Genomic DNA, 26,311 nt, shown 5'->3' with positions numbered 1-26,311 from the left:
TCTCTCTCTCTCTCTCTCTCTCTCTCTCTCTCTCTCTCTCTCTCTCTCTGGAAACAGCATCTGACTCTGTAGCCTTGGCTGGCCAGGAACTCACAGAGATTCACCTGCCTGTCTCCTGAGTGCTGGGATTAAATGTGTGGGCCATCCTGCCCTGTTCTTGGTCAGATAATTCCTATATCACTGTATCATCTTTTTGTTGTTGTTTTAGATAGATCTACTTATTTTGGTTTGTGTATGTGTTTTGTCTGCATGTATGTATGTGTACCACCTACATGCTTGCTGCCCAAGGAGGTCAGAAGAAGTCATCAGAGCTGCAACTAAAATTATAGATGGTTGTGATCCATCCTGGTGGTGGTGGGGATGGAACCTAGGTCCTCTGCAGAAGCAGACAGAACTCTTAACTGCTGGGTCATCTTACCAGCACTACCTCTGTGTTCTCCGATTGTCGTTTATGTCTTCCCCTCCCTCTGCCCCATACAGCTCGAGGTCTTCTTAGTTCTTGATAATTTTCTGCTATATCAATTATCACTGATTTGGAGTACTGTGATTCAAGATTTAGGATATTTTAAAGTCCTCTCTCTTAGCTAACTTTTTCTGAGACACTGCTCAGAAGATGAGGAGGGTAGGGGGCAGGCACTACCTACCACGGCCAGTTTGGCAGAGGCCCAAGTCCTCCAGGTGTTGTTAATTGGCATTGAGAGGCCTCAGAAGTGGTAAAATTGTATGCAGTGTCCTAGGGAAGGAGGGTGGAGCTACCTTACCCTAAGTAGAAATCTAGGCTCCCTGCTAGGTCTTTGTTGACTTAATCAGTTCTTGTCCAAAAGTTTTCTGTATTCTGTACTGCCCCTTCAGCTAGAGAGAGGTGTTTTGGTGGAACATTTTTGTTATTTTGTGCTTTGGTCCGGGCCACTGGTATTTCCAGGTTCAGTTTCAAGTGTAGGCTATATAAGGCCAAAGAAAACCCGGAGACTTCATCTTTGTGCCATTCCTTGAGTTGCAAGGCCCCTGCTTAGTCTATTTGCTTTCTACCAGAAGCCTCTTCCGCTGTTTGTTTTCTATGCAATGTCTGGGACTTACTTTTGGCTGTACTGAGAACAGTGAACACTGCTTTCTGCATCTTCCCAGGAGCAGGAGCCTAAGTAGGCCCTTTTTATAAATAGAATTATATTTTAATTACTAGGAGTTATTAATAGCTCAAGGAATTTAAAGTTAATCCTTTCCCAGTTAAAAATAACTTTTTTTTTTTTTTTTTTGGTTTTTCGAGACAGGGTTTCTCTGTGTAGCCCTGGCTGTCCTGGCACTCACTTTGTAGACCAGGCTGGCCTCGAACTCAGAAATCCACCTGCCTCTGCCTCCCGAGTGCTGGGATTAAAGGCGTGCGCCACCACGCCCGGCTCTAAAAATAACTTCTTAATTTATCATTTTATAAATTAAAGCCTTATATAAGGGTTTGCTTTAAGTAAGAAATGCCAATAGATTATTTACATATTGCTGAATGTACTATAACTGTCCCTGCAGCATTTAAATTCTCCTAAATTATTACCTTATAAAGATTTTCCTTAATGTTAATCTGGAGATGTTTCAAAGCAGAAGACAATTCCTTAAACTGTCTAGTGCTAAACAGAATCAAGAGTTAAGAAGGAAAGAAGAATGGGTAAGACAACAGTGTCTTTCCAGGGGCACAACTGAAAAATGGTTCTGAGAAGTACTCTATTTTAAAACTTGCCTACTTCAGGTACTACTCCAGCTCTATCTTAGTGAGCTTCTATGTAGCATTAGTAATGATTTATTACTAATAATTAATAAAATAATCTTGCTAATAATTATTAAATATTTAATATATTTACTATAAAATATGTTTATTAAATATATTTTAATTTAAAAATAATTTAAGCCGGGCGTGGTGGCTCATGCCTTTAATCCCAGCACCCGGGAGGCAGAGGCAGGCAGATTTCTGAGTTCGAGGCCAGCCTGGTCTACACAGTGAGTTCCAGGACAGCCAGGGCTACACAGAGAAACCCTGTCTCAAAAAAAAAAAAAAGAATTTTTCTTTAAAAAGAATTCAAGGGAATAATTCCTTTTATATATACTAATTAATATTCAATCCTTCCTCCTTCCAATTAGCTTCGCTTATTCCCAAAGTAGTATTTAGGTGAATTCATCTTCATTGCTTGCTGGACGTCCTACAACGATCCTTAGTTGCTCATCTTTAGATTGGTTTTATTTATGTGTATGAGTGCTTTGCTGCCACGCACATCATGGGAACGCCTAGTGTCTGTGGAGGTCGGCAGGGCATTGGACCCCTGGAGCTGGAATTGTGAAAAGTTTTGAGCTCCCTCATGGTTTGGAGACTAAAACCCAGGTCCTCTGCAGAAACAAGGGTGGCTGTGACCCTCTGAACCATTTCCCCAGCCCCTAATCTTATAGATTTTAATGCTATTTTATTTTTTAAATCTCCAGCAATGTAAGATTCAGTTACCACAATCATCTGATTTATACAAGTCTCTACTCCACAATGAAAGCTTTTAAGTATAAAAATAAGAGCTGTTTACATTTTTCCTTGCAGTAAATTTTTTTTTGCAGACCCACCAAACTGCTCGGGAGGAAGGTTTACATTAGATTGTTTTTCTTAGGACATATTCCTTCTTAGAAAATCCCTTTCCAAGAACACTACTCTATCCAACTTCTATTAAATCAACATTTTAAAATGTTTATTTTATTTGGTAGAGACAAAGTTTCTCTGTGTAGGCCAGGCTGGCCTGGAACTCAGCAATCTGTCTGCCTCTGCCTCTGGAGTGATGGGACTAAAAGTGTGGGCTGCCATGCCTGGCCATATTTTAGTAATTTTAAATATTTTCCCTTTCAATATTCAGCTTTCTGATGATAAAAAACCATCTTTTAGTCTCAAACTTTGAGTTAAATGTAATTGTAACACTAAAAAATATTACAAGTGAAGATTGTTAAGCTTCTTAATAAATAAGTTGTAAATATTTAGCATTTTCAAGAATTAGGTACTGTGGTACCTAATTCTTCAATTTTACCTGTAAAGTGTATGGAGAGCAATCACTGCCTAAACAAGAAGTATGTAACACTAAGGCATTGAAAGCACTGATGTGAAGATAATTCTCGCTGGCCACTCACCCTCAGAAAAAAGGACTACCTTGCTGTGCACATTTAAAATACTCATACGTGGTAAGTTTGTGTAAAAGTAATCAGGCAGGGAAGAACATTTTTTTCCCTTCTTCCAAAGACAGGGTTTCTCTGTATAGCCTTGGCTGGCCTCAAACTCAAAAATCTGCCTGCCTCTGCCTCCCAAGTGCTGGGATTAAAAGCATACGCCACCCGTGCGCCACCATTGGGGAGAATAATTCATATCTATTCATTACCATTATTGCAACTGGCTTGAAAAGTGCCTACCTCTCCCATTTTAAAACACTTTCAGCTTGAAGTTACAGTACCTCTCTCGAGGTGGCTGTATAAGGAGAGAGGAGAGTTTATTATTTCCAAGCTCAGGGAACTAGCTTTATAGTAAAAACATACCTAGAGATGTAAACCTAATTTTCTAAATCATTTCATTTGGTTTTATATGGTAGTTTCGTGCTACATCAGCACATTTCAGAAGCCCCTGTGTTATCAAGGGGGCCGCCGCCCGCCCACACCCTTCTGCCTTGTGCCAGGGAAGCTGTAACAGTTCCACCGTGGGACGAGCGGCCTGTTGGGTGTCGCCAGGCTCTGGGCTCGGCGGTCTCCCGGGGGAACACGAGTGCACTCCGGGCACGCACGTCACCTGCCGCCGGAAGGGCCCTGCATCTGGGCGTTCACACTCAACGGGCTGGGCAGCGGAGGCCGCGACTGAGCCCCAGGCTGGCTTGTGGGGGCTGCAGCGGGCGCGAGGGGGTGTGAGGCGGGCACGGGGCCGAGGCGTCGACCCCGGGACCCCGCTTGGTGAAAACCGCTGCTGCGCGCCGCCCGCCCGACGCAAGCCAGCAAGGCCCAGGCCGCAGTTTTCCCAGCCCTGTCGCCGTTACCAAGGCGACCGCCGCCGAAGATTCCCGCGCCGGGCTCCGCCCCCCGGCCAATCGGACCGGCGCTCGCCGGAGCCCGGATTCTCTTTGTTCCGCAGCCATTTCAGGCCCCGGACGGGAGGCAGCGCCGCTTCGGCAGAAAGGCCCGAGCGCCGGAGGCCTCTGGGATGGTGTGGGACCGGGTAGGTTGGCGTGAGGGTGCGTGGCCAGGGCGGAGGCTTGTGGGAAGCGGCCGGAGCGAGCTCGGACCGGCCGCCGCGCCGAGGGGACCGCGCTCCGCTGTCCGCCCTCTCGGACGGGGCCTGGCCGTTTGGAGCCGCCGGCGACGGCGCGGTTCTAAGCCCAACAGCTGCGGTCCCGGGCGCCCTGCGGGTCCCGGACGGGGCAGGCGGCGCCCCAGGAGCGGGGAGGTCGGTCCTGGGGGTGGCGGGAGGCTGGCGGGCCGAGCCGCTGCGGTGCCGGTCAGGCCGCACGGTGCGAGGGCCGGAGGTCGCCGGTCTTTGTCCCGGAGCCTCGCACACTCTGGTTTCTGCAGCCCAGCTGATCCGTCTCCCCCGAGGGCCTGCTGGCCTCGCGACCTGTGAACATAATGTTAATGTTTGTAACTACGGGTTTTGCTTAGGTTTGTGGGTTTCGCACGTCTGCCTCTGTCCGCCCACGCCACGGGGAACGGCCGCCGAGGAACAGACCCGCCACCACAATCAAACTGGTTTTAGAAAGGCTTTCTTCCTCTTAGAAATGATCTCGCGGGGTTTAATTTTTTTTTTTAAATCACGTGGGGTTTGCAGGGATTGTTTACAGTTTCACTTTGTTATGCCAGTCGCGAATCAGCTGCTATTAGCTGTAGAAACGAAGTTGGAGGCTGTCCACTAGTTGGGGAGATTGTATTAAGAAGCTTAGTATGTCCTGTTCGAAAAACAGTGATGGCTTCAATGAGTACGGAAGCAATGCTTTTCCCCCCTAAGGAGAAGACGCTCCTTAAATGCAAAATATTCGGTGAAATCAGTATTTGGAACTGACCTGTCTGTCTGCAATGTGCACGCTCAGATGTGTTCATCTTTAGGATACCAAAAGTGCCTGCTGGGTTTTGAGTTTCCCTATCGAAACTCCCACTTAAGTGTGGTAAGAAAGTGTACTAATGTAGTTGGTGAGAAGTGATCCTTGTTACTGCCCTGTAACCCTCCGTCCTGGTTCTAGAGAATGGCTGGTCTATGTGGAAATTTGCAAGTGCAAAGGAAAAATACTACTTTAGAGGTGGCCGATTTCTTTTAAACTCCTTGACACTTGCAGTGTGTGGGTGAATAGTGGTTTGGCAATTCAGCTTTTACTTCAGTCGGTGTACACGTACTGCACTGTGAGTGGTTCGTCTTCCCTTTCTGAAGAGGGCTTCGGCCTTGTGCTTTTCCGTCCTGCCCTGGCCAGAAATTACTGAAATCCTCCCACTGAAAGACCTGTAGAAAATATTTTTGTATTTCTCCCTCCATTCCTAAAAGCCTTTTTGCCATTATATAATAGCAACAGGATAGAATTTTATCTAAAAAAAAAAATTATCCTAGCTGTGACTATTTCCAGTATCAATAATTGTTATAGTCATTGCTTTCATGACTATTTTTTTTTTACTTACGTTAAAGTGATTGTGTGCATTCAGTTTTCTTAAATTGTGTTGAAATGTGAACATGCTATATTTAGAGGAATTTCTTGTTTGTTAGCCATATTAGCAAGCTTTTTTTTTTTTTTTTGAAAAGAAGTCAGGTTCTAAGGAAGCCAAGTCAAGTTCCACATGAAGTAAATGTAACCAGAATAAATGAAAGAGAGGAAGGTGACAGCATGGGGACTGCCTTTCTTTGCCAGGCCAGATATACTTACTGTCAGCCCTGGGGAGGCAGAGGCAGGCAGATCTCTGAGTTCCAGGACAGCCAGGTCTACACTGAGAAACCCTGTCTCCAAAAACAAACAAACCAGGAAAGAAAGAAAAGAATGTGGTATAAGATGCCAAAGATGTGGCCCCCTTCCCCCAAATGCTTATGTGCAGAGATTGAGAGAGCTGAGCTAGAGTGTAACTGGTGATGTTTTCAGAATCATGGAGGACAGTGCCCCTTCCAAAAGGAAACTTCTCACAAGATGAGGTCCTGCTTGGCTAGTGTTAGTAAGGCTCTAGCAGGTTAGAGGAGTGTATCCACGGTTGGACGGAGGTTTGTGAGAGTGGGTGGACTGTGGTTAGGCAGGTAGAGGTTAGGAAGGGAGGTTCTCAGAGCGTGTGTGTGGCTCTGACACATCTATCCTAGGCACTGTTCTTAGAAGGACTTTAGTTGGTGTGATGAGTAAGAATATTGGCTTTCAAGCATCTTCATGCTCAGATGAAACAAGAAATGAGGATGGGGATTTGTCTTCAAATTTTTTTTTTCTTGTTTTTTTGAGACAGGGTTTCTCTGTGTAGCCCAGGCTGCCCTGGAACTCACTTTGTAGACCAGGCTGGCCTTGAACTCAGAAATCCGCCTGCCTCAGCCCCCCAAGTGCTGGGATTAAAGGTGTACGTCACCACGCCCGGCTCACATCTTATTTCTAGAAGGCAGTCAGTGGCAGTGGAACTATTTGAACTTAGTATGGAAAGGAGACAGGTGGCTCTCAGTGTGAGGAGTTTGAATCATCGGTGTCCTTCTAATGGCTTAGGTTATGATACAAGGTAGGCTTGTCCTGCATGTGGATGGGCATCTAAGCCAGGCCCTTTGTAATTGTCAGTGTAACGTGAAACAGGTTACATCATCTCAGTTGATTGTGTTCTGAGAACTGAGTTCACATAGGAAGCTCTCAGAACCAGGTCCACATGGAGTTGGTGCTCCACAAATTACTAATGTTCTCGTCATCATCATTTTCAGTTTTTTTTATAACTATGAGAAATAAACGTAAAATTGCCAATTTCAGGATGGTACAGTAATTTCTTTTTTTTTTTTTTTTTTTTGTTTTTTCGAGACAGGGTTTCTCTTTATAGCTCTGGCTGTCCTGGAGCTCACTTTGTAGACCAGGCTGGCCTCGAACTCAGAAATCCGCCTGCCTCTGCCTCCCGAGTGCTGGGAGTACAGTAATTTCTATAAGCCCTTCATTGTATTGTCTACAAATGTGTATATTTACACAGTTGAGATTTTATTGCATAAGTAATTTTCTGCTTGCATTTTCTTAAGCTAATAAGTGATATTGTTTGTTTTTTATGAATGTGTAATGTTTGTGTGAATTTCTTATAATTAAAGAGTTTTTAATTGTTTTTTGTAGTTACATAATCACTACCCCGAACATCTTTGTGCATGAGACAATTAACTGCATTTTAGATGTTTCATTAAGATGCTGGGTATCATTCAAATTTCTGAATTCATATTGTCAGGTTGCTTTTGCTTAAGGCAAGTGTGATGGTTTGTATATGCTCAGACCAGGGAGTGGCACTATTAGAAGGTGTGCCCCTGTAGGAGTAGGTAGGTGTGTCACCGTGTGCGTGAGCTTTGTCCTAGCTTCCTGGAAGTCAGTATCACAGAGGTGAAATCTGGGAAGTGTTTTCTGTGAGCACAAAAAAAGCTGTGTTCCAGATATAGCCAAGGCTATACCTCCTGCTGCTGCTGTACTTGAAGGGTCACTCAGGTGGTACTGGTTTGAAGACATGAAGTCATGAAGAGCAGCTGAGGCTTGGCATTTTGGAGGCCATGGAAGGCCATTGGTGAAGGTGCAGCCTCGGTTGCAGTTAATGGCACAGGACTGAAGGATTTGAGGCTTGGCACCATGAAGAGAGCCTATGAGAGGCGATGGGTAAAGCCCAGTTGCAGCAGAAGGCCCCAGAGTATTGGGGATGTTCTTGGCTGATCACCAAGAACAGCTATGGCAGTGGAGTGGATCAACCTGAGCTTAGGGTGCTACAGAGGGCAGAGCTGGAGAAGTGATACCAGTCCTTTCGAGGAACCCAGAAGATCATGTGTGAATCTCAGACATTGAAACAAGAAGTTGTGAGGTTGAAGTTGACTTGGAGACCCCAAGATACTAAAGATGCCAGATCCATGAAAGCTGCTAACAGGGAGTGGAATCAGCCCAGGAGAAAGCAGTTTAAACACAGATGAAAAAGGAGTTGGAGATCTGAAGACTGCTTTGACATTATCCATGGAGATGCAGAGTTTGGAGTTTGCCCAGCTGGTTTCCTGCCTTGCTTTGGGGATTACAGTTAAGTGGTCGGATGAATCTCAGAAGAGACTTTGAATTTTGGACTTTTAACATTGTTGAGACCACTACAGACTATGGGGACTTTTGAAGTTGGACTAAATGTACTTTTATGCTATGGCTAGATATGACCCCCATACTCATGTGTTTGAATAAGTCTATGGACACCAGGGAGTGGAATGTGATGGTTTGTATATGCTTGGCCCAGGGAGTGGCACTATTAGAGGGTATGTCCCTGTTGGAATGGTTGTGGCCTATTGGAGTAGGTGTGTCACTGTGGGCATGGGCTTAAGACCCTCATCCTAGCTGCCTGGAAGTCAGTATTTTGTTAGCAGCCTTCAGATGAAGATAAAGAACTCTCAGCTCCTCTGCCTGGATGCTGCCGCGTTCCTGCCTTGATAATACTGAACTAAACCTCTGAACCTGTAATCCAGCCCCAATTAAATGTTTATCATAAGACTTGTCTTGGTTATGGTGCCTGTTTACAGCAGTAAAACCCTAACTAAGACAGCAGGTTTATTTTTCATGGTGGTGGTTTGAGACAGGGCCCCTCTATGAAGCCCTGGCCGTACAGGAACACTTTCAGAAGACCAGGCTAGCTTCATTCTCACAGAGGTCTGCCTCTGCCTTCTGAGTGCTTGGATTAATGTTGTGGACTGCTCTGTTCTGCTCTTGGTGGTGGTTTGATCTTTATTGCTGTTACTGTCTGTGTGAGTAGTGTTAGAGATTGAGCTCATGACCTCATGCAGGCTACATGTTGAGGATGGACTAAGTTATGAGCGCTGGCCTTGAACTCACTCTAGTCCAGGCAACCCTTAAACTCTTCATCCTCTTGCTTTAGCATGTGCTTACAAGCTGCTGTTGTTTGTTTGAAGACAGCCTCTCTGTTGCTCATGGTTAGCCTCAGATCATCCCCTTCTGCCGCCATCATCCCTGTGCGGAGGTAATAGATGTTCACTACTATGCTAGGCTTGCTTGAGGGAATTTGGTAATGTTTATGAAATAAATAGAAGCAGCATAATGCTAATGCACCACTGTTGGGAGACAAAGGAGACGGAGGACTGAATCATGCTCTTTCCCATTGTAGTGTGTCAGGAGGGACCTGTAGTCATCTGTCTGGCATATATCATTTCTTATACAGAATTCTCATCATCATAGTTCTGTGTTACACATGGAAATTATTTTTGCCTGATTGATGGGAAAAGGTGGAGATGCATTTTGCACAAGGGCTAGATATGCAAGCCTGACTCTGAATCTAGGTCTGTCTGTCTAAAAGATACTACTTGTACATTTCTGTGTAGTGCATACTCCAAGTAATGAATGGTTAAGTTACAAAATAAACCAGACAGACCTTAACTTTCCACATTTTAGAAAAATAAAAAAACAAAACAAAACAAAAAAAAACCAAAAACCTCTTTACCTGGAGGAAATCTAATTGTATACATAGAGATATATAATATATAGAGAGAGACATCTGGATTCTGAAATGGACGCAGCAACAATATGTGGGCTCAGCATTCTTAGTAATGCTTTCCAACAAATGGCAAAGGGAAAAACCAAAGATATCACAAATTTGATTAAATTTAGTGACTTAAGAGAAGTTTAAAGGCCCATTAAGTAATTGAATTGAAAACTATACTCGATGAAGCCCATTCCTGGTGAAATAAATGAAAGTCTTAATGGAAAATAAGCCAAGAAGACTAGAGCTGTTTAACATAAGAAGGATAGAAGATTTCATGCTGAAAACAGAAGGAAGGCAAACCCCACATACAAGCAGGTGGGTTGCATTTTACAGCTGACTGAAACATTGATGAGATAGTGACATTGCACTCCTTCACGCCCACCAGAAGTGCTTGTCCCAGAAAGGACACAGGTCCTTCCTGACACTTTTGTCTTTCCTAACAAAAGAAATTATAGGCGAGAAATAATTGAATGTTTCAAACTGTTGTATTTCTGTAAGCAAATGCTTAACAGTAATGACAATCACATCATTAAAAAGTGAACATAGAGTTACAGAGCCAGCTTTCATTTGTCTCCATTAGGGATTAACATTTTTGAAAACTGTCTGAGCTAGGAGGTTGTTCCCTGGGTCAGGTGCTTGCCATGAAAGTGAGCCGGCTTAGGTCCCAGCACACATGTAAAGCCCTGTAATCAGCTTCTCCTACAGAGATGCGAGGGAGACACGGGGGACTCCCAGGAAGCTTGCAGGCTACTTACCCAGACACACTCAGCAGTGAAGCACTCTCTGGACGGACACACATATACCCCAGTATTTAACAAGAGAAGGAAATATTTAGTAAACACGGTTTTCAGAAGTCAGTAGTTAAAGCAGTAAACTCATGGAAGACGGCTCCCTCAGCTGGAAAGAGCGCAAGCTGCCTGGTGCAGTAGCTGTGGAGAGAGATGAGAGCAGAGGATGCCGCAGGCCCTGTCAGAGGCTGACAGGTTTGCTGTAGCCCAGGGAGGCCTAGGAGGAATCCATGAAGAGTAGAGTGCAGTTGGAGCGTTGGGAGGTGGAAGCCCATTCCTCTGTGTGTGCAGGAGGTAAGCACCTACTGTGTTCTTGGTCCACTGAGCATACATGGCAGATTATAGATATTTTCTACTCTCTGGTCCATACTAGCCTTGCCATTGTAGTGCAAAGCAGTTTCAGACAGCAACAATACTAACTGGTGTGGTCAGATTTGCTTCAAGTGTCTTAATTCACATTACACTAGAATAAACAATTGAAATTTTGAAATGAAACATGTTCATTACTTGTATAAATCATCAAGAACAGAATGGGTTTTTCAGATTATGAAATACATAAAAAGGAAAACAGTTCAATTACTTTATTCTTGTTCTTATTGCCACAGGCTCTCTGTATAATCCTGGCTGGCCTAGGACTTACTACATAGACCCAGCTGGCCTGGAACTCACAGAGATCCTCTTGCTTCTGCCTCCCAAGTGCTGAAATTAAATATACCATATGTGGGTATATGCCACCACACCCAACCTAGGTATTTTAAAGTAAAACCATTTTACCATAGTAGCTTCCATTTCTTAACAAGATGGATGAGTCAGGTATCAGGATGTCTTTGTCAGTAACTGCAGAGGCTCCTGGTTCCTCGTCAGCCTTCATCTGCATTTCATTTATCAGATTTGTAACATGTCTGTTCATAGTCGCATTATCCACCCACCTCCCCATCTTAACCCTTCTTACCTTTATTTTGTGTCCTCTGGGGTTTACTGTCCACCTACCAAAAAGAATTTTCAGCATATTTTTGTGTTTTTCTTTAAGGGTTATTTATTTTTATGTGTGAGTGTTATGCTTACACGTATGTATATGCATTGTACATATTTGGTACATCCAATCCACTTGATCTGGATTGTTGTGACTGTGACCCTGTGGGTGCTGAACCTGGGTCCTCAGCAAGTGCTCTTGACCACTGAGCCAGCTCCACGGCCCCTTTCAACATATTCTTTCTTCTTTTAAAAATATTTCTTAGATTTATTTATTTTATGAGTGCTTGGCCTGTATGCAGATATGTGCACCATATGCAAGCCTGTGCCAGGGAAGGTCAGAAAGGGTTTTGGATCCCTTGGGACTAGAATGACAGAAGGTTGTGAGGTGTCATGTGCATGCTGGGAATGGAACCTGGGTCTTGAGCAAGAACAATGCTATGACAGCTCTCTAGCCCCTGAACACATGCCCTTCTTTCTCCATCGCCATCTCCTATCCATCTACTTTCTCCTGATTATTTAGGCATTCCCTCTGTATCTCAGGCTGGTCTCAAACTCACAGTCCTACTTCTGCCTCCCATGTGCCACTGTGCCTGGGCTTTCTTTCTTAAATTGCTGGGAACCTGGCACAGTTGTGCCTCAGTTAGTTGGTTGATTTTGCATAATTTTTCATATTTCCTAGAAGTGGAAAAACAACTTGAAGTCTCTTTCCTGCTTTTAGACTATTCTCTCCCCAAAGCCCCAGCCTATACCTGTTTGTTTCTAGTACCACCTGTTCTTTGTATATTGAAGTCAGCAGGAGTGTAATGGGTCGTTTTATACCCTACCATACATAATACCTAGTGAGATCAGGCAGTGGTTTGCACTTCTGTAGTTACTCTTGCATGGTGTTCCACCCTGTGACCTCTACTCCTGCCTTTGTGGTTTACGCCCAGGCCCTCACACCCGCCAGCTTCTGGATTGTGGAGCACCCCACACCCATCCCTGTCTTCTCGGCCACTTGCTGTCTTGTTTTCACTCTGTTTTACATGGCCTTCACTCAGCTAAAATTCCACGGTTAGTCATGGAATTTTGGATCTCCTTCCTTGTTTTTTTGCTTATTTTTGTTGTTTGGCAGAACCAGGGGCCCAGTTAAGACCAGTTCTGTGCTTTGTTTTGTACTTGCTTCTGTGAGCCTGTATGTGGACAAACTGTACAACTGTAGAATCTCATGTAAATCTCATGGCCTGCATGATGGCTGGTGTTCCTGGATTTCCTTTCTACTACTAAGTGACAGTCTCATGGCTTCTCTTTTTACAGATTCATGTCTCTTCTCCCATCCTCACTTCAAGCCCATGACTTAGCTTTCTACTTTGTTAAGCAAACTGAAGTAATGTGAAGAAAGTGTCCACACTCCTGCCATCCCCAGGAACTTACAAGTATCTGTGTTAGTATGTGCTGTCTCCTGCCTGTGACCTTAGCGTCCTGTTGTCTGCTTTTGTACTGGATCCATCTTCTCTCATCTGCTTAAGACAAAGTAGACCTGGATGCCAGACTCTCAGTCTCTCCCTACCTGTCCACCATTTTGGTTACCCGCCCCTTTTGCACCTTTGCCTCTTGGCTGCTGCACCTGGTTCTTCTCAAATGACTCAAGGTTATGAGTGTCCTGGGCTGTCCCAGTGTGGTCTCCTTCTTATCTACAATAAACTTTGTCCTCCACCGTGCCTAGGAGCAGTCCTGGCCTTCCCTTGTCATTTTTTCACTCATGAATAAGAATTATACATTTGCTCCTTTTGTTTGTTGGTTGGTTTGTTTTGGAGACACAGTTTCAATGTGTAGTCCCCTGGCTAGCCTGGAACTCACTGTAGAACAGGCTGACCCTAAACTCACAGCCTGCCTCTGCTCCCAAGTGCAGGGATTAAAAGTGTGTACCACTAAATGTCTGGCTTATTTTCATTATGAAACCATTCTAAGCAGACAGACAGGCTACTATAGTCATCTCAGTGTTTGTGAAGCATTGTTTCGAGGACACCCCTCCCCCCCACAAGGGTAACAAGATTTACAGATGTACAAATCCCCTTTATAATGTTGGCATAGTATTTGTATAGAACGTACATGCACTCTCATATTCTCATAGTTATTTTTAGATGATTTATAATACTGAATGTAAATTCTACGTTAATGGCTGTTATCCTTACTGTATTGCTTAGGAAATAAAAAGTCGGAGTCATGTTTACTAGACACAGGTTTTATTTGCCCTCCTCTTCAGTCTGCCCTCTGTTGGATCAACAACTGGAGAACTGTTGTTCAGGGGGGAATGACTGTACTTCTCTCGCCCTAGGAATCGACCCACTTCAGCAGAATTGTCAGCACTTGCTATTACCAACTTTATTCCTCCAGGATTCTCTTAATCTTTCTGCAGGCAGGGCTTTGCTCCACCAGTTTAGCCAATGCCTCCTCAGGTACACCTGTGGTGATTTTTCCTAGTTCTCAGATTGTACTGGCAGCGTCTGTCCCAGCCATTTCCTCCCCTTCATCTTGACAAACTTGCTTCTTTGCTTTCCAGGTTACTGTACTCATTATTCACCACCCCAGTGTGGGCTCCTTGTAACTGCTCTGCCAGTAGTTTTGTCTTTTCACTGACATCTTAATACTGCAAAGCCCTTGGGCTCTGTCCTGCTGGCCACACTTCTCCATCTCCGTCTCTTCTTTTCAGTCTTATGGTTTGAAATGTCTTCTAAATGTCAACAATGCCTGAATCTGTATCCTTGGCCTCTAATCCAGCCTCATTTATGTAACTGCCTGTTCATTATCTCTACCTTAGTGTCTAATGGCAGCTGTTAACTCAGTGTTCAAGCTTAGTCCCAAACTGTGCCGCTGCTGCTCCCCACAGCCTGCTGCCTGCTGCCTTCTGAAACTGTGGCCTTCACTTGTGAACTTCACTTCCACTCTTGTAGGTCAGCCTGTTTTCCGTATCTTCAAAATACATTGAAGAGCTAGCTACTCATGCTTCCTCCTACCTCCATCCCCTGGTCCCAGCCACTGCCCTAGCAGCCTGCTCACTGACAGTACTGCTGGTTACCATGTGGTCTGCCCATTCTCCCTGGCCTCTCCAATCAGTGGGTTGGTTGGTTTGTTTGTTTTTCAGTTCATTAGCCAAAGTGAAGCTGCTACAAATCATTACAGCCCTTACTACTTTTCCATTCCATCCACAGTAGCTTCTACTGTGGTCTGAAAACATGTATCCTCCCAAAACTCATGTAGGGACCCTGACTCCCATACTGATCATATTTGGAAATGGGGACTTTAGTGATTAAATTAGGAGAGTCAGGTCTTCATGAGTAGTTGTAGTGCTCTTCATAAAAGATGTCCTTTGGAGGATACAGCAAAAAGGAATATCTGTGAGCCAGAAGGAAGGCCCTGACCAAATTCCAACAATAGTTTAATCATGAATTTCCTAATCTGCAGATCGTGAGCGACTGCTACTGTATTTAAGTTAGCTAATTTGTGATTCTGTTATAGCAGCCTGTACATATACAAATACTCCTAACTGACACTCAGAATAAAGCTGGGCCCTACACTGAACTGGCCTGCCTGAGCTGTTCAACCGTTCTTCCTTCTCCTCATGCTCCTGTCCTCACTTCCTGCGGCCGCTTTGAGTCTTTCCCGCCATGCTGTTTCCACCATCTGTAGGGTCAGCAGCCTTCGCCTGCTTAGCTCAGTGACAACCTCTAAGTCTTTTTTCAGATCTTACTTTCTAAAGGGTTGTAAAATAAAGAGCATGCAAGACATCTGTGGCATGTAGAGTCTGTAGAGTTTGTTTTGTTTGCTATTGGTGGCAATGTTCATTGTTACTGTTTTTGTTTGTTTGTTTGGTGTGCTGGAGAGTGACTGCAGTGAGCACATGGTTGGGAAGTGTTCTGTTACGTAGTCCCTGCCCTTCCCAATCTCTCTGTCCCTTTTCAGTCCTGTTTTCAACCATACAGCTATAGAAACTCTGAAATGTATACTCAGTAAAATAGCTCAGTAAATGGCTTTCATTGGTTTAAAACTGTTAATAGGTTAAGTATCCATCAGTGACCTACGCTGTAGGTCATTCAACCTATGAACTATTCGTTCATTCTATAGACAATGACTAGGGAAGCTAAGTAAGGCACATTTTGAATGATTTGTTACAGGGCAGAGATAAAATGCTTTATTGTTTCTACATGTTTCTATGCATAGAAAAGAACTTTACACAGATAATACAGATGCACATCCCTGGTGCTTCTGGGAAGGGAACCAGTATCGGTTCATACTGTTTTTTTTTTTTTCCTGGCAATGAAAAGAGTCATATTAATTTTTTGTTGGAGGTTTTTTTTAATGAAGTAAAAGGAAAATAATGAAATAGATACTTAAAAAAAAATGAAGCAGTGACAAGAAATAGATGGGTAGGGTGGAGAGGGAGAGGAGAACATGGCCTTTCTAAAGTGTCACTGTGGTCAGAAGGCTGGGTAAAGGAAGGAGCAGCCAGTGGGAGATTTTTCGAGAGAGATTGCAAAACTAAAGGCCAGTAATAGGAACAAATTGAACATAGCAAGGAACAGATGTGACTGAAACATGGCAAACAAGGTGGGCAGTAGGTAATTCACTTGGAGAAGTTCAGCCCTAGGTTAAATTAGAGCCCTGGAGGCTACCATAGGCCTATAAAACTCCGTCCAAGATTAATTACAGGGTTCACCAGGTCTATGGTGCTGCTTCATCTTAAGCAGCTGGGAGGGAATAAAATGGAGGCCTAGGAATTGCTGTAGCAGGTCCTGTTCTTAGAAAGCATACTGTCTGGACTTCCCCGAACTGAGCAGCCTGATAAGAACACATTTGAAGGTATATTTGGGCAACTCTGTGGGTGTTTTAATGCTTTGATCTGAACAGCGGGGCAAAAACTAGTGACATTTAATGACAACAGGCTGGGAGGGTAGGAGGGGATCATGACTTGTTCAGGGCTAGTTTGGAATGACAGAACTTGTGAGCAAATAGCAAGTTCTAAGCTATCAGAGCTACAAAAACAGATTTCTCTGTTTCACCTACCTGATTATGAGATGGCTATCTCACAGACACAGGGATATGTCTTACATTGGATATTTGAGTCCAGAATTCAGGGTTCTATTTAGAAATTATGGATATGGAGAAAAGAAGAGGTCCTGTAGTGTTACAGTGTTGAGGGGCTATGAGTCATCTAAGGAGCCTGACAGCAGCAGTGAGGTAAGGGAACCGTGGAGATGTGCCACTGCAGAGGTGAGGAAGTGGGCCCTCTGTTCTGCGCTGTGCTAGGGCTGAGGCAGGGAGAGGAGGAAGGATGGTGACTGCGGCATTGTGGAGCATTTCTGCAAGGAGAGGGGAGTAGAGGCACTTGGGTATGAGTCTGCTGAGCAGCCTTTTTGTAGTCTTAAGATATTTATGAGGGAATTTTAAATGCACAGAAAAGTCCGTTGTTTGTTTCAGTAATATCCTGTATACTGGTTGTGTTTTTATTTCAGTATGTAGTGCAGTCCAGACTTTTGTGTTATATCTAATTGTTAACACTTTTTTAGAAGAGAAGGTTTTTTTTGTCTTTTTTTTTTTCATTTTGTGTTTTAAGACAGAACTTTGAGCCAGGAGGTAGCGGTGCCTTTAACCCAGCATTTGAGAGGCAGAGGCAGGTGGATCTCTGTGAGCCAGCCTGGTTTGAGTGTTCTAGGATGGGCCACACAGAGAAAGCCTGTCTTGAAAAACAAACACACGGAGAGGGGGGAGAGAGAAGCAGGAGAGAACTTTGCCATTTCACTCTCATAACAACCCACGAGCTATAGGTACTATTGGCGCTCTTATTCTATTCTTAGACTTAATTCTACAGTCACTATTTTTCTATGACTGATAAATGACAGAGCCAGAACTCAGCTAAGGAGGGTGTTCTTGAGTCCTTCCATGCAGTACATAGCAAAAAGATGAAATCAAAGAAATCAAATATTTAGATTAGAGGCAGTGATACTTTAAAAGTTTCCAGATCGGGACATGGAGAGATGGCGCACTGGTTAAGAGTACAGGCTGGTGTTGCAGAGGACCCAGCTTTAATTCCCAGTATACACATGGGGTTTCACACCATATAACTTAAGTTTCAGGATGTCTGACACCTATTCTGCCCTCCATGGGCCCAGACATGCATAGACATACATGCAGCCAGAACTCCCATATACATGACATGATACATTTTACAGTATTTCTAGGCTCGTAGTCTATTTTTAACCTTTTTAAAATTTATTATTTTTTAAGTATTTGAGAGTTTTGCCTATGTGTATATATGTATACCATGTATGTCTTGTGCCAGAGGTCAGAAGAGGGTGTCTGATCTAGAACTGGAGTTAGGGAGGGGTCTTGAAAGAGCAACAGGTGTTCTTAACCGCTGCGCCATTCTCCTGTACAGTGCTTCTAACAGAAGACACCAATGTCATGTTCCATGCTGCTAAGCATCAGGACAGAAGGAAGAGAAAGGAAAGTGAAGGGATTTAGAGTTCCTGTGTCAAAATGTCAGACTCTAGCATGAATTATACTTTTCAGTTGTTGATACTAATTGTTTAGATTAATCCTCTTGTGCTGAGGCCAGTTATCATCTGGATAAAATTAAAACACTGGATCTGAGGCAGGCCTAGTGTTGCACACCGTTAATCCCAGCACTCAGGAGCCAGAGACAGGCAGAGCTCTGAGTTCCAGGCCAGCCAAGGCTACATAGAGAGAACCTGTCTCCGGGGGGTGGGGGGGGGGGACGACTATCCTGTAACTCACTGTATAGACCAAGCTGGCCTCAAATTCACTGTGTGGTCTAGTCTGGCCTGGAACTCCTAGCCAGCTTCCCCTGTTTGCTTCCTGAGTCTGGAATTAAAGCCATGAGCCACCATAGCCAACTCAGCAGCATCCTTCCTGCTCAGTGTGGCTGTGTAAGGAATGAGCCCGGCAAGCACGGCCCCGAGCCTCCTCCAGGAGCCCTTAGAGTTTTCAGTAGGACCAAGTGACAGGTTGCTCCGAGTAGCATCTTCCAGGGCATGACCTGCATGATTAACTAGAATGGCAGTTTCTGGAAGGTGGAGGGGCTTGGAAAAGAAAGAAACAAGTCTACTTCTGTGCGTGTATTATAACCATTTATATTCCACTATTTACAGTCAGTAAATATGGTCAGCATTCAGTTGCTTCTTACATGAAGAAATAAGCCAAAAGAGTTTAAATAATTAGTGTAGCATGCTCAGCAGTTACTAATAGTGCAAAGGATTAAGAGTGGAGTCTGGGAATGTCCCCCCCCCGCCCCCAAACCTTCTCCCCCACAAAAAACATAGAGACTATTGGAGGGAGACCGTTTGGGTTAAAACTGGCTGTCAGCTCTAGCTCCAGACAGGCTCTAGCTGTGAGTTTGAATCCCCTTCCCAAATACCGTCCCTTTGGCCCAAATCTTTTGCTCAAATAAATAAAGGATGTGGAATTCCTGTAAAGGTAGTGAATTTTTTCTGGAATCTTGTTTTAGCCTAAATATAGTACTGAATCAAAGGCTAAAATAGTATTTCCATGTCAGAAATACATGTGTTTAACAACAGTGACGGAGGAGCACAATAAAGGAGAAGGCATGAAAAGGAGAGCACTTGAAGATTCTAACTTACCTCATATCACACACACGCACACACACATACACACACACATAGACAATACATACATACATACATACATGCATGCATTTTGTTAACTCTACATGCTAGAGATGGTTGCTGCTGGCAGTTGTTTTTAACTGAAGGCTCACCTCACAACAACTTCCGCAGATTGAGTGTCCACGCCCCCTCCCTTCTCTAGGGGAAGGTTTAGGAATTTGTTTTATAAGAAGTGCAGCTCTTGCTGAGATAGGAACGGTGAGTCCTTTGAGGCATTGACTCACACATGGGTGACTTCGTTGGTGGTTGTCCTCCTTTCTGTGTGGCAGTTTTACTCGTACAGGGCAGTATCTTGAAGACTTAGGGAACTGCTGCAAGGTGCTTACAGTGCTGTTTGTTTAGAAAGTCAATAAAATTGTGGGCTGTAAGTGCGTATCCACTCAGTGATGCAGACACCCGCATTATGCCTGAGTTTTAAACCAGGGTAAGCCTCACTTCTCTCCTACCCCTTCTTACCAAACCAGCTTTGCTCAGCCCATCCCATCTGCAGCACTTTTTAAATTGTGAGCACTTTCATTTGCTGTTTTCTGAAGGTTTTTAAAAATGACTTCAGTGTTCTATGAACTCAGCAAGTGCTGCTCCACTTACTCCTTTAGGTGAGCACCGCTCACAGTTGAAGGTGAGTGCATTTAGTGTCTTGTAGAGCATCACTGCATACATTTCCCATAGATAATGTAGTTATAATTCGTTAAAATCTGTTCCACTTACTATTACACAAGTCTCAAAACCCAGTGTAGACTCACAGGCTTTATTTTCTGGGTAGCTTTTGTCTGTTTTTTTTTTTTGTTTGTTTTGTTTTGTTTTGTTTTTTTTGAGACAGGGTTTCTCTGTGTAGCCCTGGCTGTCCTGGCCTCTGCCTCCCGAGTGCTGGGGTTACACAGGTGTGCGCCACCCCCGCCTGGCCAGCCTCTGTCTGTTTTGGTTTTGTTTGAGGCTTTGTCTCACCTGCTCCCAGTGTTGGAGTTGCTTGCTGGTGGCCTCCGCCTGGCATCTTCACAGTTGTACGCAGGTGTCTTGAGACCTGAGGAACTGCTGGCAGGCACATACTGCTGTCGCTTTTGAAAGTCAATAAAATCTCCGTGCTGGTTCTTAAGTTAAATTTTGAGCAGCATTACTGCTTGTTTCTTTACTTGATATTTTATGCTTAAGTGTGAGCAGTCATCTCTTTTTGCGATGCCATTGTTAAAATGGGCTCCACGCAGAGTTAAAATGGTTTTCACAGTGAGCTTTGCAGTTACTTCTGTTCTGAAGGAAAAATCAAGTCTCTGCCCTCTTAGATTCAGGTCAGCCCTTCTCTGAGACCAGGCCTCTTGAACCATAAAACAGCTTTTCTGATATAATTTTCTGATATCATTCCAATATAAAAGTTTCACTTTTTATTTTTTCATTCCTATGAAATTTTTTTTAAAAAGAATTAAATTTACTCATTTCAGTGCCATAATCTGGGAGAAAGTGGTTCCAAGTACAGGAATCTTAGAGGTAACTAAGACTTGACCGCTTTCTTTAAACTTTGAAAAAAGATTTGATTTTATGTGTTTGCATGTTTCACATGCATGTGCCTAGTGCCTTTAGAGGTTAGAAGGAGGTGTCATATCCCCTAGAACTGCATTTGGGGTGGTTGTGAGCCACAATGTGCATGCTAGGAGTCAAATCCAGGTCCTCCCTCTGCAGGAGCAGCAATGCTCTTAACAGCTGGGCTATCTCACTAACCCCAAAGGCTTGGCTTGTCAAATATGATAACCTTCGGGTTTTTTTTCTGTATTTAGTCTATATTTCATGCTTTTGTGCCTTTTAAATAGTTGTTCCATTAAAATTATTATAATTTTCATTATATTTTTTTTTCTATGTCTGGGTACTTTACCTGTGTACCGTGTGTGTCTGATGCTGGTAGAAGCCAGAAGAGGGTGCTGGATGTGTGGAGCCCTGGAACTGGAGTGTTATGTACATGTATGCTGGGAGGCAAACCCTGGTCCTTGGTGCTTGCCAGCTCTCCAGCACCTTAACACCTTTTTTTTTTTAAATGACTATTTAAATTGACCTTTTCCTGCATGCATGTCTGTATGAGAGTTGAACCTCCTGATATTTTACCTGTGTAGCATGTGGAACTGAATTATAGTTGTGAGCTGCCATGGGGCTACTAGGAATTGAATCTGGGTCTTTTCTAAGAACATCCAGTGCTTTTAACTATTGAGCCATCCCACCGGCTCTGTTTAACACATTTAAGCTCTATGGCTTAAGTCACAGCTTTGGCACCATTGTATCACGCATAGTTTTGAGGGTTAGGTAGTCTATGCCCTAGGTCCGTATGACTTCCCACAAGGACACTATGGGAAGATTGATTTTTTTTCTTTACAAGCATTATAAACCCACAGTTTTAAAATGTTTTAAGAAAAATACCTTATGATACCAACACTTTGATAACCTACTTACTTTTTGGTTTCTGTCCAGTCCTCTGTGCTTGCGAGTGTGCACATGTGTGTGTGTGTGTGTGTGTGTGTGTGTGTGAGAGAGAGAGAGAGAGAGACAGACAGACAGACAGACAGACAGTGTTATTATGTAATGCTGGAGTTCCTCTTGTGAATTTTCTTTTATGTACTGTCTTTTGGTTCTAAATTATTTTCCAGATAAAGTTACTTATGTATTACTGTTATGAGAATATCTCAGTTCATACATATATTTGTGATTATACTGTGAATGCAACTTCTGTCATCTTTTTACCACTTAGGCACAAACATTTCATGCCATCACAGAAATGACCGACTCTTTGCTGGCTGTGCTATAGCTCATTAGTTACATGTTAGGCTTCTTCCCTGAAGATTCACTTTAGCAGAAATGATCCTGGAATAGAAATAAATCTAAGTTAACCCTTTTCTCTATTTAGTACTCTCAGAATACAAGCTTAGAAAAATAACAACGAGAGGAGAAAGCATAAGAATATGTAAGGCTCATTCATACACGCTGAGCTTATTTCTGGTAGATTGTGTTAGTTTTAGTCTACCATGGTTAACATATGCTTATCACAGCTTGGCTCCATAGAGCATCATTGCGAAACTATTAAAAAGTTACTTCACTGTTGCATACTAGTGAGACAAGATGCTTTCCTGTGTCTATGTGAAGATAATATTACTTATGCATTCCTCTTACAAGAGTATATAAGTTTGTACTGATATACCATGCTGTAGTCCCTTTCACGTTTGTCCAAATAAAGCATGCGTTTGTATGCCAATTTACTCCCTGGAAATGCAGGAGAGAGATGAAGGATCTTGGGAAACAAGTAGTATCCTAAAACTGGCTTCATAGTAGGGAGAAGTGCTACTGTCCTATATGGCTAAAAGTGTTAGTAAAGCGAATGTGGTGAGGTGGTGGCCCTTCCTAAAAGGGCAGACACAGCCGGGAGACATAACTCAGTCAGTAAAGTGCTGGCCTTCAAAGGACTTGGCTCTTGGCTCTTTAGAATGCACTTTAAAAACCTTAGGTATAATGGCATGCACCTGTGCCAGCACTGCAGCGGCAAAGACAGGAGGATCCCTGGGGTGCCCTGGCCAGCCAGCCTAGCTCACTTGGCAAGTTCTAGGTCACTGAGAGTTTGTTTTTAAAAAAAATATACAATAGAGCTGGGCAGTGGTGGTGCATTCCTTTAATCCCAACCCAGTTGTGGCAGAGGCAGGTGGATCTCTTGAGTTTGAGACCAGCCTAGAACAGAGGGAGTTCTAGGACAGCCAAGGCTACACAGAGAAACCTGTCTCAAAAATAAACAAATATGCATATATGTATGTGTGTGTACTATATATGTGTACATATACATATGTGTGTATGTATAATATACATGTATACGTACACATACTCTCGCAGTGTGGGTGGTTCATGAGGAAAGTCCCTTGCTCTTGTCCTTCATGTGTGCTTGCAAACATGCATAAACAGTAACAAGGGCATGCACACCCATACACATCCACACAAAAGAAAGGAAAGAAGGAGAGTGAATAACAAGAACTTAATAAAGGACGGCGCGTGCCTGTATTAGCTGCTGACTTAATCTTTTACTCGGTTTCCTTTCTACCTTCTGGATTTATTCATTATACCCAGTATCTCTCAGAGACTTTGATGTTTGATTGCTAATTCATGCTGCTAAGAAAATGCAAGCTAAGGAAATACATTCCCGGGATTATCAGAGCCATTGTTGTACCAACTCAACAGTTCCCAGAGAACTGCAAGGTTTAGATGAAGCAAGAACACTTGGGGAACTTTGTTGCTCATTATCGTTATATGATCATATTACGTATAGATATTTTAATAGGTATTTGAGATTTCTTTTTTAGCTAAGCTCCTGTTTTTGTTTGTTTGTTTGGGGTTTCTTGGTTTCATTTTGTTTTTTGAGACAGGGTCCCTATGTAGTCCTAGCTGTCTTGGAGCTTGCTATGTAGACCAGACTGGCCTCGAACTCAAGAGATCAACCTGCCTCTGCCTCCACTGTGCTGGGATTAAAGGCGTGCGCCATGTCTGGCTCTGGCTAAACTTCTTTCAACGAAAAGAAATGTATTCCAATTATTTTAAAAGCTAGGGTGGGTTCCATTTAAATCACTCACGGATTAGAATTACAAAGCAATCAGGAAGCAAGTCAGTCCATATGATCCTGCGCAGCTCTTCCCAATCCTCTGCTTAGAGTTTCTGATCTATGTAATTTTGTCTTGGCTGTGTTTACCTGCCTACCAGCTGTGACCTTTTAGCTTAAGCTTTTGGAACTGGCAAATGGTAAATCTCTTAGTACTTCTGATCGTCTTCCCAGGAAAGGAAATTCAATAGAGTGAGTTCATCTTTTCATGCTAAGATTCATCACATGGAAGGTCATTGTCCAGTTTCATCAGTTGTGCTTAGAAAATGAAGTCACAAACTAAACTGCCATTATTCTCTTCCCTGAGGCTATGAGCTACCAATTCCTTAGAGAAGGGGCCTGTGGCTTTACTGAAGTGCTTATCAGATATCAGAGTAGCTACCATTCAAACTTGGAGGTAGGAGGGTGTCATAAAACTGGATGCTCCCTTTTATAAATCAGAAATAAAATTCTTCCTCTTAATTTGTAATTTTGATTTCTAGATCTTATTTTTAAATATAAAGATTGACTACTGTCTAGTGCTTTTTTATAATCTCGTGGTTAAATGGTGGTATCCTCCAACTACAGTTATTCTAACTGATGAACTCCAGGTTTGGGGGATGAGATTTCCTGGCTGTTAAATACCTTCTCTGCTTGTCAGAGAAATTAAAGTTACTTAGGCCAATATTCAGCTTTAGGGTCATACACTTACAACCAATTACTTTGTTGTGGATAGTTGGTTATCATTATCATCCCCTGTTCAACACCATCTTACATTTTCTCATTTTATTATTTATTAACTTGGAGGGGGGGGGGGTTGGTTCGAGACAGGTTTTCTATGTGTAGTCCTGGCCTTTCTGGAACTTGGTCTGTATCCCAGGTTGGCCTCAAGCTCAGATCCACCTGCCTCTGCTTCTCGAGTGCTGGGGCTTGTGCCATGATGCCCTGCTTTCATTTATGAATTTTTCATTAAGCTTCATTTTTTTAGAATACATTAAAAGGAAAACAGCCTATCCCTGTTCACGGTTCCAAGTTGTTCTCAATGTCATTAGCCAATGTTGAGGCTACTCTTCATGCCATGTGATTTTCTGCTGTCTTCCATACCATTTGGTGCGCTGCAAGTTAGTCTAACAGCAATTAGGAGAGAGAGAATGTCTTCAGAGGGTGGAAGACAGGGCAGAAAATAGGAAACAAAACCAAGAACTTTTACATTTTTTCAAATACTTACAGAGACAAAGTTTTGATCCATCTTTAAAGTGGAGTGTATGAGCCACTGTTTATAGTGATGGAAATGTCTTCAGTTTACTTTGTTAAGTTAATAATGTTAAGGTATTGACTATAAAGTTTTTTAAAAAGAAAAAGCATACTTGAGCAGGCATGGACTATGGCGTATTGCGTTTTCTGTGTGGTAGCGCCTCCGTCTCTCGTTCCCGCGTGTGCTCTCCAGTTTTGATGGTCTATAGTTTTCTTGTGGTACATTTTATCTGTCTCTGAGGACTTTGGAGATCATTATCAACTAACCACTGTGTGTTTGCTTACATAATTTTTGCAGGCTTATTACACTGGTATCTGACTTCATAGTTACCACCATGCGATGTCCCTGTCTGTTGTTTGTTCCTCACTCTCCTCTAAGATGTCTTTCCGGTTTCCTGGTTCTAGGGTACTAGTATCACGTACCATGTCTGTTCGTGCCACTGTAGTAAAGTGCTTTAGACTGGGTGGCATCCCTCCTGGTCTATGGATGGTGCCTTTCTGCTGTATCTTCATGTGATTATACCATATGGCGGCGTAAGAGAGGAAGCGCCAACAGTCTGCCTCAGCCTTCTTCTGAGGGCACCCTTTCACTCTCCAGAGACCCACATGTTGCTATCCTCTAGAAAATGAATTTCAGTGTGACATTCAAACCACACCAACTCCCCCCCCCATGACAAGTTGAACAGCCCATTTTTCTTGAATATTCTTTGATAATACACAACTAATATGTGTATTCTTCTTCCTATGTCTGATGGTATAGATGGCAGTGGGGGATCTGGAGTGTTAGCGACAGTTTTACTGGAAAGCACAGTGTGAGGGAATGAGCGGTGCTGTGGTACTGTGTCCTCGTCTGACCTTCTCATCAGCTCTGTTTCACATAGGGAGACGGTTGCTCAGCAAGTTTCCTGAGAAGGTGAAACAGACAGATCAGCCAGCACTCAGGGGTCTGACTGTGGTCAGCCCAGGAACCCAAGCCTAACAGGTCAAAGGCTTTTCTGCTCTTACAGAGGACCTTGGTTCAAATCCCATGCCCACGTGGGGCCTCACAGCTGTATCTCCAGATTCAGGGCTTTTTATACCCTGGTGCCTTGGGCACCAGGCACGCATGTGGCGTATGCACATACATGCAGACAAAAACATGATACACAAAATAGAAAAAAAAAAAGCATTTTGAAATAATTTCCTTTGCTGTGTTTTTCTGCTCTGTCCATCCTCCTGTAGCTGAATGGTTACTGAGCCACAGCCCCGTTAACTGTTTGAGTGGGCTTTCAGCAAACAACTGGACGATTAGGTCAGCACACTGCTAATTGCATTTCTAACTGCTTACCTTTTTTTTTTTTTTT

General features: G+C 43.4%; 1 protein-coding gene across 1 annotated transcript in view; it reads left to right on the top strand.

Annotated features, from left to right (window-relative positions):
• Positions 1–4,078: 4,078 nt before the first annotated feature.
• Positions 4,079–26,311, top strand: part of Tnpo1 (transportin 1) — an 88,847-nt gene continuing 66,614 nt past the window's right edge. Inside the window, exon 1 of the mRNA XM_021179911.2 lies at positions 4,079–4,207. Coding sequence (XP_021035570.1) covers positions 4,193–4,207 — 15 coding nt within the window. The 5' untranslated portion in view covers positions 4,079–4,192. The remainder of the gene's footprint in view (positions 4,208–26,311) is intronic.

This window comes from Mus caroli, chromosome 13, assembly GCF_900094665.2.
Source record: "Mus caroli chromosome 13, CAROLI_EIJ_v1.1, whole genome shotgun sequence".
Taxonomy (NCBI): Eukaryota; Metazoa; Chordata; class Mammalia; order Rodentia; family Muridae; genus Mus; species Mus caroli.
Note: the sequence above shows the minus strand (reverse complement) of the source record. Positions and strands in the feature narration are given on the sequence as shown.